The following is a 13238-nucleotide window of genomic DNA, read 5'->3' on the forward strand; positions in this document are numbered from 1 at the left end:
CCCACATCCTTCCTCACATCAGAGTGACCAAAAAGCCTCAAAACATCTTTTCTATACTTTTTTCCTCTTGATTTTCTCCTCCACTTGTTTTCCTTGTAGAGGAAGAGCAGCCAGCAGTCTCTGGTTGGGAGGCAGGGTTTCCAGCAAGGTGAACCCAGCAGCAATAGCGTGGAGTTTTCCTCTAGAGCATCCTACTGGGGCTGTTCCAGCACTCACTCTCTCATTAGGAAAAAGTTGAACACACTGAATACCACAATAATGAGGTTCTGGCATCCTTGTGACAGCTGGAGCTCTTGGCAGCTGCTTTTCTTCCTGCCTTCCAGCTTGTGTCAGCAGAGGGAAGAGGCTGATGGCAAAGCAATGGTGTTTGCTGGAGCTTTGGGAAGCCTGGCTTGTCAAGTGGCTTTTTTCCTCCCTCCTTTTTCAGACTTCTTGTCCTTAATATGAATCCTTTTGCTGCCGTGTTGGTAAGTTACTACACAGAGAATAAGCCTGGCTTCTCATATCCCAGCAAGAATCACTCAGGTCCACTTGGTAGTTTAGTGAGATTCTTGAGGATGGAGAGAGGACATGGCTGCATTTGGCTTGGCTGCCCCTCACATTTGCATAAAACCCTTAAAATAACACACTCTTGGATTTTCAGACTGTCACATCCTTCAAGGTCAACCTTTTGGGATCTTTTATGGAGTAGGGAAGTTCTTTGGGAGCCTTTTGTGCTGGGTGGCACAGCCCCAGGGATGGAGGAACTTCCAGCTGTGACAGAGAGCAGCAGGCAGCAAGGAGAGGGTGCCCTTGGGTTGAAAACCCCAGGATTTGTGCATGAGGGGGAAGAAATGTGCTGTGAGCTGTCTGGGGTTGGTGTGAACTCACAAGGATGGGCAGTAAAGGAGTGGAAGTTCTAAGACATTTGAAGAGTTTTTTCTTCCCCATAAGGCTTGGATGTGTTTAAAAAAAAACAAAACTGGGATGTGGTACTGGGTGCCAGGGTTTAGTTGAGGTGTTGGGGCTGGGCTGGACTTGATGATCTTTTCCAGCCTGATCATTCTGTGAATTCTGTGATTGCTGCAGCTTCCCCACCTCCTGGGATTTTGCTGGGAAGAAGCTGCTCTGCTGACCAGGAGTAGGATCAGCACTAGAATGTTAATCTGCAAACTGGCTGAATTGTTTCCTAAAACTCATTTTAAGCACTTGATTCTCTTCTTTCTTTGAAATGGACTAAAAAAGCCAAAACGTAGGCTGGCCAGGGAGGTTGTGGACTCCTCATCCTTAGAGGTGTTCAAGGCCAGGCTGGACAGGGCTTGGAGCAAGCTGGTCTAGTGGAAAGTGCCCCTGCCCGTGGAAGGGTTTTGGAGTTAGATGGTCTTTAAGGTCACTTCCAGCCTGAATCATTCTGTGATTCTCTTAAGTTCAGCCAGATTTTTGAATTGTTGTGTCTCCTGAGAATTGTTTGAGGAGGAAAAGAAGGATTGTGGAAACCCAGGGCACCAGGAGTATTTCTCTGTGTGCTCTGGGGTGCCCTGACCCCCAGGGGGGCACTGACTCTGACCCTCACTCATGGAGAAAGTTTCCTGGACTTCAAGGTAGGCTAGAACCCAAAAAAGTGTGAAATAGATTCTAGAGAGTAGTGTAGGTGTATCACTTGGTGAGAAATTTAGCTTTTGGGATTTTTGGTATGTTGTGGATGGTAGCAAGATGGAGGGCACAGGGTGCTGTCCTGGGTTTCTTCTTCATGCTTCTTCTTCTTGTGTTTGGGTGGCATTTTGTAATGGGGCAGAGAAGTCCTCATTGCGGGCTCTTTGGGATCAGTTATTGGGTTAAAAGTGAAAATAATCCAGGTGTCAGTTCTTAATTGGATAGTTCAGCCTTAAAAGACCTTGTACCAAGAGGTTGTTGGCCATTTTGTGCCGTCTGATGAAATGTACATTAGAACTCACAGAAGGGAGATTATTTTACTGATAAGAAATAATAAACACCTGAGTCTGAACATGACCCAGAGAAACCAACAGCTGGTACCCCACAAAGCTGACAGAGGCTCTGAGTGTGTGTTTTGACTGTGCCATGCTCCCTGTGGCTGCAGGTGCAGAGCATCATCCGCTCCCAGACCAGCATGGGCATGCGCCACCGGGACCGCTCCACCACCGGCAACACCCTCAAAAGCGGCTTCAACTCCGCCCTCACCACCTACTTCTTCGGGGCTGACCTGAAGGGAAAGCTCACCATCTCCCACTTCCTGGACTTCCAGCGCAAGCTGCAGCACGACATTCTGAAGCTTGAGGTTTGGGCTGCTTGTTCTGTCCAGGGGAGGGCGGTGCAGCACGGATTGTGCTTCTGGTGGGGCTTCTGCAGCAGGAGCAAGAGCCTGGGAAGGTACACGGGGAGTTTCTGCAGCTGTGACTTGCACACCCAAGCTGTTCAGTTCCTGATGGGTATTTCAGTGCTTGTGGCACTCCCCAAGGGACGCCTCCAGCATTTGTTGGTGGCTGCTCTTGTGGAGTTGGAGCAGCAGCTGGCACATCCTGGGCGTGTGTCCCTCTAAAAGCCTGGCTGTTGCCTTGGCTCTGCTGATGGAGGTGATTTAAGGGAAAAACAGCAGAGGTTGTGAATGACCTGTTGCTGCCTTGCTGAGGAAGGTTGGTCTCAGTCCTAATCAGTGAGCTGGGCCCTAGAGGACCAGGATTTATAACATTCCCCAAACTCTTCATCTGTGCTTTTGTCCCCACCTTTTCTGTTTGCTTCATTATTCTGAATGTTTCTGCTGGGAAAGTGTTCAAGGCTTGTTTGAATCCTCCTAAATAGCTGCTCTCTATTATGTGACCTCTGTTGTTCACTCCTGGATGTTTTATGAGAAACGTTGGCCATCTCTTCTGAATTTCGTCTCCTTTTTAATTTGCATTACCCTGAATTTTAACAGCAGCTCCCAGCCTCCTGCTCCTAGTCACGTAACTTGAATTTGAGCATCACCCTTCATAATTTGGTTCTTTTGTATAAAATCAGCAGAAGGACAGCAACAGGGGAGTTCTTGGTCTGTCTCAGCTCCCAAGGAGAGCTGACTCAGTTGGAAATGGTGCCCATCACTGCATCAGGCTCCAAGGCTCAACCTGGCTTGAGCAAAGGTAGACTTTTATTTGCATTGGAAATCAGGATTTGTGCACAAGAAGATGTCTCCCAGCTTATTAGGATAACAGTATTCAGAGCTCTGTCACTTCAGTCTGGTGTATTATTGCTCACATGCTCAGGTTGTGTGATCAGCATTTTATTAAGTTCTTATCAAGTCAGTCATTGCAATTTGAAACTGAATTTATTCCCTTTTTAATTTGGAATTTACCAATCCAAGTAAGAAACTGATCCAAGGACTGATTATGTTATTTTGTGAAGGCAGTTGCCTGGTTCAGTGCCTTCATTTCCTGGCCATTAAAGCAGGTGGTGTGGCCTTGGCAGGGGGAATTGGCTGCTCGAAGACAATGTTCTTTGTGAACTGGGTCAGTTCCTCAGTGCCTCTGCAAATTGAAAGGAATAAAATACTTTTTAAGGTGAAGAAACATCAGGTGTAACTTGAATGTAAAGGCAAGAGAAGCAGAGATTTTCCATGCCCTGGTTTTCCCCTGCCCTGTTCACTCCAGGGGTGGGCACTGAAGTATTCCTGACCCTGTGCTCCCTCCACGGGTCCCCACTTCCCTCATTAAGAAGCAATGGGGATTTTTTTTTTTCAGTTTCACGATACTTGTTCTTTTTCTGCTGTGACAGTTTAGTTTTTGATGATTTCAGTCAATTGTGCATCTTCCTGGCTAATATTAGTTGCTTTTCTAACAGATTATTTATAACTGGGGACAATAAAAGATATTTGTGCCTGGGTAAGTTATCAGATAGCATAAAGGCATAATTACTGACTCCCTGCCAGCACCAGGCTCATACTCATTTCCACTGAAGTATTGATGGTTTTGTTCTGCTAAACTTAACTTTTCCTTGAGTTCATGCTACTAAAGGCCTGATTTTCCTGTTCATAGCTCTCACTGATTTAGGCAAAACAGGCCTGTTTCTGTCCCCAGCATTATGCAACATGGCTTCTCTCCTCTTCAGCTTTTATCTCTGTTGACTTGATCTCCCATTTTTTCTCCTTGCTTCACATTTGATGTGTTTGTTCACACTTAAGGAGCTTTTCCCACCAGTCTGGTGGGTTTGTGTTGTTCCTTTCCCAGGGAGTGCCCTAATGACCTCAGCTGCTTGAAAAGCACAGTAATTCAGAGATGAGATTCTCCTGAGAAGAGAAGGGTTTGCCCTGACCCATGTAAATCAGGGAAGTGTGAGAAGTGGTGCTCGGCTGAACTCTTCTTCCCTCATCCACTCATCCTCTGCTGGCTCAGGAAAACTGGAGCATGGGCTGAAGCTGGGATGTTGATTGGAAACCCAGTTTTTGTTCATGTTCAGAGCTCTGGAGAAGTCCTTGGGGAAATGCAGGGCTGAAGAATCTCCTGGGGCTGGTGCAACCCCCGAGTGACCCAGAGCCTCTGTTCTCCAGCTGGGATGCTGGCTTTGTCTCATCTGAAAGAAAGCTGCTTTAAGAAAACTTTTTTTAAAGCTTTTTCCCTTCAGCTCAGGATCCAGGCATTTCTGCAGTTCTTACACTTGAGCTATTTTCTGCTGACTGAAGGTGGAACAATAGTTTCTGACCATCTGAACCCACTTTATCTTTCCTCTTACTGATTTTGGTTCTTTTCTTTTTTGAATCAAAATATCCATGCATATTTCTTGCTAAGATTCAGCAGAAGCTCTCACAGAGGAATTAACTCAGACAAAGCCCTTGAAACCCAGTTTTTGTTCATATTCAGAGCTCTGGAGAAGCCCTTGGGGAAATGCAGGGCTGAAGTATCTCCTGGGGCTGGTGCAGCCCCTGAGTGACCCAGAGCCTCTGATCTCCAGCTGGGATGCTGGCTTTGTCTCATCTGAAAGAAAGCTGCTTTAAGAAAACTTTTTTTAAAGCTTTTTCCCTTCAGCTCAGGATCCAGGCATTTCTGCAGTTCTTACACTTGAGCTGTTTTCTGCTGACTGAAGGTGGAACAATAGTTTCTGACCATCTGAACCCACTTTATCTTTCCTCTTACTGATTTTGGTTCTTTTCTTTTTTGAATCAAAATATCCATACATATTTCTTGCTAAGATTCAGCAGAAGCTCTCACAGAGGAATTAACTCAGACAAAGCCCTGAACATTTCAATGTTCCTATGGCTGAAGTGTTGATAGCAGGTTTAAGTAACCGTGGCCTGGTGTTTTCTTCTTCTCTTCTGCTTTTATTTCTTTTTTAATACAAGTATGTTTTCCATCATTTTATGAAGACTCAGCAGTCAACTCAGCTGCAGGAAGGGAAGGATGAGGAAAGTAACCACAGCCAGAGGTAATAGAGGGGGAAAAAGTCAGTGGTTGGATGATCCCACTAGTTTCAGTGTGTTATTTCAACCTTTTGGGGTTTGGCTGCTTGGAGAAAGCTGTGGTCAGGTTTTTGGGTTATGGGGTGGCCCTGCTTAGCTAAGGCTGAGCCACAGGAACCAGCCCAGCAAATGGGGCTCCTGGCAAGGTCCTACAGCCAGAAGTCCTTTTTTCTTGTGGTTGCTTTGACAAACAGTGACAAGTTTGTCTGGACAGGCTCTGCAGCTCTCACATGTCCCCTCGGGACAGGTGGTGTTGGGCTCTTGTTCTGGTTTTTGAGTGGAAGATCTCTGTGAGTCTGGAATGATGAATAGACATCATTGTTTATGCTATTTCTGCTTCTTTGTGCTGTCCCAGATATCCCTGTGTCCTTGGTGGACCAAAAGGAGTCCCAGCCAGCCTGTGGAGCTCTTCCAAACTAATTTTTTTGAGGATTCTGGAAGTGCATGTAGAAGAGATGTGTGAGCCCTTTGTTCTCCATGTCTTTGTCACTCCTGCAAGGCACCCCAAAACCTGCTGATAGCACTGATTTAATCTCCATATTTTTCCTCTTACCCAGGGGTTAAGGATGCCCCAATGTCTCTCCCAAGGAAAAGTTTTTCCAAACAAAGTAAAATGGGATTGTGTAAGAATATGGCAAAAGAACAAGATATTACTGCTGTGATCTGGAAAATTATTTTCTGTGTCTGTTCTGTGACAGGTGATGTGGGAATAACCTCTTTGTCCTGGAAACTCCTGTTTTTGTGGCCAGTGCCAATACAGTTACTGCCTGGTTTGGTTTTTGTGAAGAAGGGGTGCTGGATGCTCTTCCATCTGCACACACCTCATTAGAAAGTCCTAAATCCTTTGGGATCTCAGGTCTGTCTTAACAAATACTCTGGTTTCAGAAGGCATTTCTGATGCTCCTCAGTTGGGTTTTGTGGTAATAACTTAAATCTGTAAGTGCCTTTCTTAGTCCCAGTGTTGGAACAGTTAGTGTCCAAGTAATCCTGTAGCAGGTATTAAAAACTGCTCTGTTGTTACCAATTTACTCAAGATTTTTTGGGATTCTGCCTTGGTTTTTATATAGGCTGGCAGAGCAATACAGCTTTTCAGTGATTTGTTAACAGTACCAAAGCTTGCAGTAATGAGTCACATATCTTTGTTTCTGCTGCAGTCATTTAGGGGGAAAATGAGCAACTTAAGTAAATCGTTTTGAGTAGCCTGAAAAATGAAGTCTGACAGTGTCAGATTGGCTGAGCTTTGTAAGGAAGGGCCCAAAGCTCAGACTTTTTAGAGGTCAGTTTGCTGTTGAACTTACACAAGACATTTTTGTTTGGTTTTAAGTCACCTTTATGACTGTCTCTGTCATGATCAGCTGTGTTGTCTCTCAAAGTCATTCCTTTACCTCCTGATCCTCTCACTTCAGCCCCACCACTGACCCAGCCCCTATGGGAACAATGATGGGGAATGTCATGTTTTCCCCTTTTCCTTATGAATTCTGCCTTTTCAGCAATCCTGTAATGGATTTTGTGTACTTACACAGTTTTGTCAGTTCTGTAGCTATATCCTGGATATCTAAAACTCCTGCTTTAGCTCCAGATTTGCTTTCTCTTCCTTCATGTGATCCTTACATCTGAAAAGCCAAGCCAGCACTAGTGGAATTGCCTCTTCAGTAGGGCAATTAATGACAGGTACAAAAGTTGTTTGTGCTCTTTGTTAGTGATTTCCTGAGCTGGCTGCAGGGGAAGGAGAGGAGGATGGGCTGATGGCTAAATGCAGAAAGCCTGAAGTGTGCCCCTTGTTTATCCCAGAGGATGAGCCATGTGTCTCTGTCACTGTTGTCAGGCCCTGGCTAGATAAAAGGTATGTTGATAACTAATAACCTTTAAACAGCTCTGGAGGAAAAGAGGATCTGGATATGGAGGCTGTGTCCTCCAGAAATGTTTACTAAAGTCAGAGATGGACAAAGCCATGATGGATTTAGTGCTAGGGAGAGGGGAGTGACCAGGAGACCCTGCAGATCTACATATTCCTTCTTCTGCATTTCCATGGTAGGAGTTGAGGGAACAGAAGTGAGGCTGATGTCCCTGCCTTTGATGGATAGCCATGAAAGTGTGGTGGGTGACAGAATTTTGTGACATGTCCAGTTAAAAGTGGGATCATCCAACCAGTATGAATAGTTTCACATCAGGGAGCTCTGTAGTTAAGGAGGCCCAGTCCAGCATACACAGATGTGTTTCTAGGCAGGCAGTGGAAGTGATTGGGACAGCTCATCCTGGTTTTGACAGCATTCAGAGCTGGCAGCCTGCTTTTGTCTTGGCATGTGAGTGGAAAGGGTCATGTGAAGCTTTCAGGTTGGCTGCACATTCTCAGGTTTGGGGAAAAGCTGGCATTCAGTTCTTGTCCAGTGTCAGCCAGAGACTTGGGGAGAATTCAGAGTGGAACATCAGTATGGAAAAAAAAAATAATCTGAGGATAGGGATAAGTTATGAGGCCATGGCATGTGCAGCTTAAAGGAAGGACAGAAGGGAGATATAACTGTCTCAGTAAACACGAGGAGTCACCATAAAGGAGTCTGAGGCAAGTCATTTTCATCAATCAGGAACAGCAGAGCAGGTAATGAAATGCCTAAGTGTGCACCAGGGAAAGTTTAGTTGAAATCCAAGGCAGGTTGAATTCCAGTCCCTTTTTCCATGAAGCAGGGGAATGCTGCTGGGTGGGGTTTCACTGTCACGGGGGAGTTGCCAAAAACTGATCTTTGTGCCTCAGTCAGGAGATGCCATAAATGCTGTTCCTGATTCCTCCCTAGTCCAAGTGAGGAAACTTGTGCCAGAGAAATCAAACCCAGCCATAAAATCACAGAATGTCCTGAGCTGGAAGGGCCCCACAAGGATCATGGAGTCCAGCTCCTGGTCCTGCCCAGGACACCCCAGCAATCCCACCCTGTGCCTGAGAACATTATCCAAACACTCCTGGAGCTCTGGCAGCCTTGAGGCAATGCCCACTCCTTGGGAGTCTGTTCAATGCCTGACCACCCTTTGGGGGAAGAATCTTTTTCAAATATCCAGCCTAAACTTCTCCTGCCACAACTTCAGGCTGTTCCCTTGGATCCTGTCACTGGTCACCAAAACATCCAGTGGTCCAGGAGTGTGCCAGTGAGGCTGGCATGGTGTGGCAGCACATGTGCTGCAGCTGCTTGTGAGCATGGCTGGGACAGGCTGGAACACAAAGGAGCAGCTGTGGCATCCTCTTGTTTGGGATGGATGCTTCTTGGGGCAAGCTCCTGGGGAGAGAACTGCCTTGCTTGTGTTAGAACCAGGTGACTTCAGCATGGTTGATGCAGTGGCTCTGCAGGGGAAGCTGTGGAGGGTTTTATTGGAATTTCTATTTATTGCATCATTAGCAGCAGTGGAAGGCTTTGCTCTGTACCAACAGGCTCCTCTGGTTTGTGAAGGGTGTGTAAATCCACTGCTGAGCTCCCGCAGTGCAGCAGAGCCTTGCGTGGGACCCCTGCAAATAAAACCCCAGGAGTGCTCTTTGGATTCATTACCTTGCCACAGGAGTGTGTGGAGGTTTGTATCAGAGTCCATGAATTAGGAAATATAAGCTATTCAGCACAGATGCTCTTGGTTATGTGTGCACAACCAAGTGAGCCAACAGCCAGGGAGAGCAAAGGAGCTTGGGGATGTCCGTGTGAGCGTGTTCTTGTAGCAGGTACCTGATTTTGCCTTCTCCTTCTGCTGGATGAGCAAACACCTCAGTCCTCTTGTTCCTTCTCCCCTTTCAGGCTCTGAATTCAGAGCTGTTCTGCAGCTCCACACGTTGCTGGCTGTGCTTCAGCCCTGGCTTTGCTTCTGCTGATGTAGGAAGAATGTGGAAGCAGGACCCTTTTCCCTGCTAGGCTGAATCAAACTCCTGCAAACTTGTACTTCTTGGAGAATTGAACACCAAGGTCAAGCAGAAAACAATGTGAACGCTTAACAGGCAGTGAGGGAGCTGTATTTCTTAATAAAACTGTGTACAGCAGTTCCATGGAGACTTAGATATTGGGATTTTTCAGAGTAATGGCTTCACTCGGGTTCTTGCAGCTCCGCTGTCCTGTGTGTTTTCCTGCGGGAGGGCTGGGAGTTTGTTCTGGTTCTGAACTTTCCTGTTATTCAGGGAGCATGCAGGACAGAAAAACTGCTGTGTTCCATGGTACCAGGAGCATTGTCAAGGGCAGGGGTGGCAGTAACAGTGCCAGGTCTGGAGAGCAGGCACGGGAGGAGATTGCTCAGCTCTTCCCCCTCTGCATGCCTTTCATTTATCAGACGTGTCCTTTCTCCTTAGCATTACTGATTCCTTTTCTTCAGGTTTCCTTCCTGTCATTCCCTCACTGCACAGAATGTCAAAACACTGATCTGCTCAGAGCCTGCAGGAAGATATTTTCATTCATGGGGCTGAAGTTCAGGTGCAGCCATCTTTACATAACCTTTTTTTAATTGCTCATTAAAGCGGAACAAGTGGCTGGTGATGGGAATGAATTTTTCCCCCTTGCAGGCAGCAGTGGCTTGCCAAGGTCAATGAAATCTCCAAAGCTTCTCTCCAGCATCAGGTCTGCTGGGATTGCACTGCTGCTGACAAATGGATGTTTTTAACCTGGCTGCTACACATTCACTTAGGCAGAGGGGGGAAAGTGTGAACATTTGGAAGATTGGATTTTTCTCATGTGAAAATAGCTCCCATTTCTTTATTATTTTTTAAGGTAAAAAAGAAATGATGGTCCAGGCTGGGTTTGGCATTTCCTCCTGCCCATTTTCATTCCTCCTGCTTTGGCAGCTCTAAACATCTTTAGAGTTGTTCTTTGGGTGGGTTTTACCAAACAATGCAGTAATTACACCCAGAGGCTCTTTGGAGGCTGTGTCCAGAGCAGGCTGAGATTCATCTTGCAAAACCCAGTGCTTTAGATCCATGTCCACAAAAGAAACCTTTCAGCATAATTATCCCCCTCCAAAAAATGAGTATTTTAAATCTTCAATCTTCCCAAACAAAAAGCCTTTAGGAACTTTTCCCTTTCTTTTATTCTGGCAGTAATTCAGTGCCTGTGCAAACACTTCAGCTTACTCACAAATACATTAAATTTTTTTGGATGGCCGAGGTTGCTGGGATTTAGGGAGATATATGGTGTTTTCCCCTTTCTTTTTCTTCCTGTCATAGTTGTATATGCAACTTGACGAGAGATCCTGGCAGCCTCCTTCTCCAGAACAGTAAACAGAGCCAGTGCTGCAGTAGTTTGCAGATAAATAATGTATTACAGCCTGTCAAATAAAGCTTTGAGCAAATACCACTTTAAAGGGTCATATATTATGAATCTGAATATTACCCTACAGATCATTATTTCCCAGACCCTTTTGATTCCTTATTATGCACAGAGCAGCTCTGGGAACAGGTCACCTTTTTCCACTACCCCTAAACCTGATAGAATTAATATTAGCAAGATTTCTCCCGTGGATGTAGGTTTTTTTAACCTGCAGAAAGAAGCTCAAAGATCATCTCTCAACACTTCTCTCCCCATCCAAATGTCCTTGAAGATGTATTTCTCTTTGCTGTCTCAATTAGGAATGTGGCACACATACATTTATTTATTTAAGAGCCTTGCTTTGAGCTTGTAGGGAATACATCATCTGTTTGATTGGTTCTTAGGGGAAACCTTCCTAGAAATTTAGGAGCCTCCTAAAATACAGCTGGATATTTAGCTAATGTGAGTGTTTGAAGAGGAGAGGAAGTATATCCTTTTGGCATTGCTTTAGGAAAAGTCTGAGCTGTGTTTTCATGGTGCTGGCTCGAGTTACAGCTGGGTGTTTCCCTCCTGCACCGATGGGATTTGGTGGATCCCAAATGCTGTCTGTGCCCCTGCCAAGTGCAGGGCCCTGGAGGTTGTTTTAGCCATTTTCTTTTTCAGCAAACAAAGCAGGAGACACAAGCCACCAGTGTGTGTCCAGCCCAAAAATGCCAGCTTAGGAAGGAGGGGCATAATCAATTTATCCCACTTTTCCATGGGAGGTTTTGCCAACCAGCACTCGTGGTTGTCTGGTGCTGCTGAGCCCCCTCTGAGGCTTTGGTGTCCCCTCCCCAGCTGCAGAGCAGGGCCCCACTGGGTCTGGTGGCAGCAATCACAAAACACTGCTCCTCCTCTTGGAAGCAGTTTGCTAAACTCCCATTCTCTGGTTAGACAGGATATTTGTTGGCTTATGCCTTTTTCTGACACAGAGGTGGGGCAACTGAGAACTCAGAAATAAAACAACCAATAAATGTTTTTGAAACTTTTATTCCATTTTCAGTCTCGTGTGAAGAGTAAAACAATACAGGTGTTATGATTCACACCATCACAATTAAAAGCCAACTATTTTCTAATTACAATGCATCATAAACATTTCTTAACCTGTCAACTTTTACCACACCATGCCATAAATACCTTAAAATCAATAATCTAAAATTACCCCTCAGAAGTCCTACTACAATACAGTAGTTTCACAGTTCTGAACAGTTCACAGAAACAGAACTTCCACAGTTCTATTTCTCCAAAGTATCTAATCTTGTTTACAAAACCATCCTTTAAAACTTGTTTCTAATTCCATTTCTCTCTCAGCAATGCCTGTCCTATTCCATGCCATTTCTAAGTCAACATTTCTTATCTCAAAGAATACATACTATGTAAACCTTCTGTCAAACCTGAAAATTCTCTACAAATCCATGTCCCACACATTTTAGCACTGGAGTTGTAGGTAGAATGTTCCCCTATTAACACTATTGATTATGACAGATTTATTGAGGAAGAAGGAGAGTCAGCTGGGAAGAGAAACCTTCCCCTGAGAAGTGTGTGGTACCCAAACATGGCCTTTTTCTGAGGCCATGGGAGCTGCTCCATTTCCCACTGGTGAGCCTTGCTGCCAGAAGGAGAGATGGAAGGAAACCAATGTCTGCATTTAGGAACTTCCAGCAGGTTTTATTTTTCCACCAGGATGTTTCTCGTGGTGGTGTCTCTGAATTGCTTTGGGCTGGATGCTCCTCAGTCTGGGATTTGATTTCCTGCAGGGGAAAATGGATTGAGTTAGTGGAGGAAAAAAACAATGAAGCAAGGAAGAATAGATATTATGGGTCTGTTGTTTTATGGTGGCTCCTTGTATTGCCTTTCCATAAAGTTGTGCAATTAAGGAGATGTAGAAGCACGGGAAATTGCTTGTTTGTCCTCTGCTCTCCTCATGTGAGAAAGCTTTTCTCTCAGAAGTAAGGAGAGTGGGGTTATTTGAACAAATCTGGGAATTTCATCTTGTAGAGGAGCAGGAATGTGCTCATCCTGTCAGGTTTTGGGGGGGAGTTTGGGACTATTTCACATGTGTGTAAGGTTATAGGTAATCTTTTAAATGACAATAAAAAAAAGTCAGGGAATATCCTGCTGTGTATTTGGACTGGCTACTGGGGCTGGGCCAGCAAAGCTGGTGGAGTCAAAGGCTGCACCCCATTTCTGCTGCTTTCTTCCCCTCCCATAGGATTCCAGAATGGCCTGGCTTGGAAGGGATCTTAAAGTTCATCTCATTCCACCCCTCTGCCCTGGCAGGAACACCTTCCACCATCCAGGTGGCTCCAGCTCCAATCCCGTCCAGCCTGGCCTTGGGCACTGCCAGGGATCCAGGGGCAGCCCCAGCTTCTCTGGGCACCCTGTGCCAGGGCCTGCCCACCCTCACAGGGAACAATTCCTTCCAATATCCCATCTAAACCTCTGCTCTTTTAGTTTGAAGCCATTCCCTCCTGTCCTGTCCCTACAGTTCCTGCTGAGCTGTTCCATAAACACCCCAG

The 13238-nt window shown here is 45.6% G+C and overlaps 1 protein-coding gene across 8 annotated transcripts in view; it reads left to right on the forward strand.

Moving 5' to 3' along the window:
* Positions 1 to 13238, forward strand: part of MICU1 (mitochondrial calcium uptake 1) — an 88869-nt gene that overhangs the window by 58360 nt on the left and 17271 nt on the right. For 7 of the 8 annotated variants that reach the window (XM_039706690.1, XM_039706696.1, XM_039706695.1 and 4 more), the window contains one exon: positions 2078 to 2275. The exons of the other annotated variant lie outside the window; for it this stretch is intronic. In XM_039706690.1, the coding sequence (XP_039562624.1) occupies positions 2078 to 2275 (198 nt within the window). The remainder of the gene's footprint in view (positions 1 to 2077; positions 2276 to 13238) is intronic. 8 annotated transcript variants of the gene reach the window in all.

The sequence above is a fragment of the Passer montanus genome, unplaced genomic scaffold (assembly GCF_014805655.1).
Source record: "Passer montanus isolate IOZ18808 unplaced genomic scaffold, ASM1480565v1 scaffold196, whole genome shotgun sequence".
NCBI classification, from domain to species: Eukaryota; Metazoa; Chordata; class Aves; order Passeriformes; family Passeridae; genus Passer; species Passer montanus.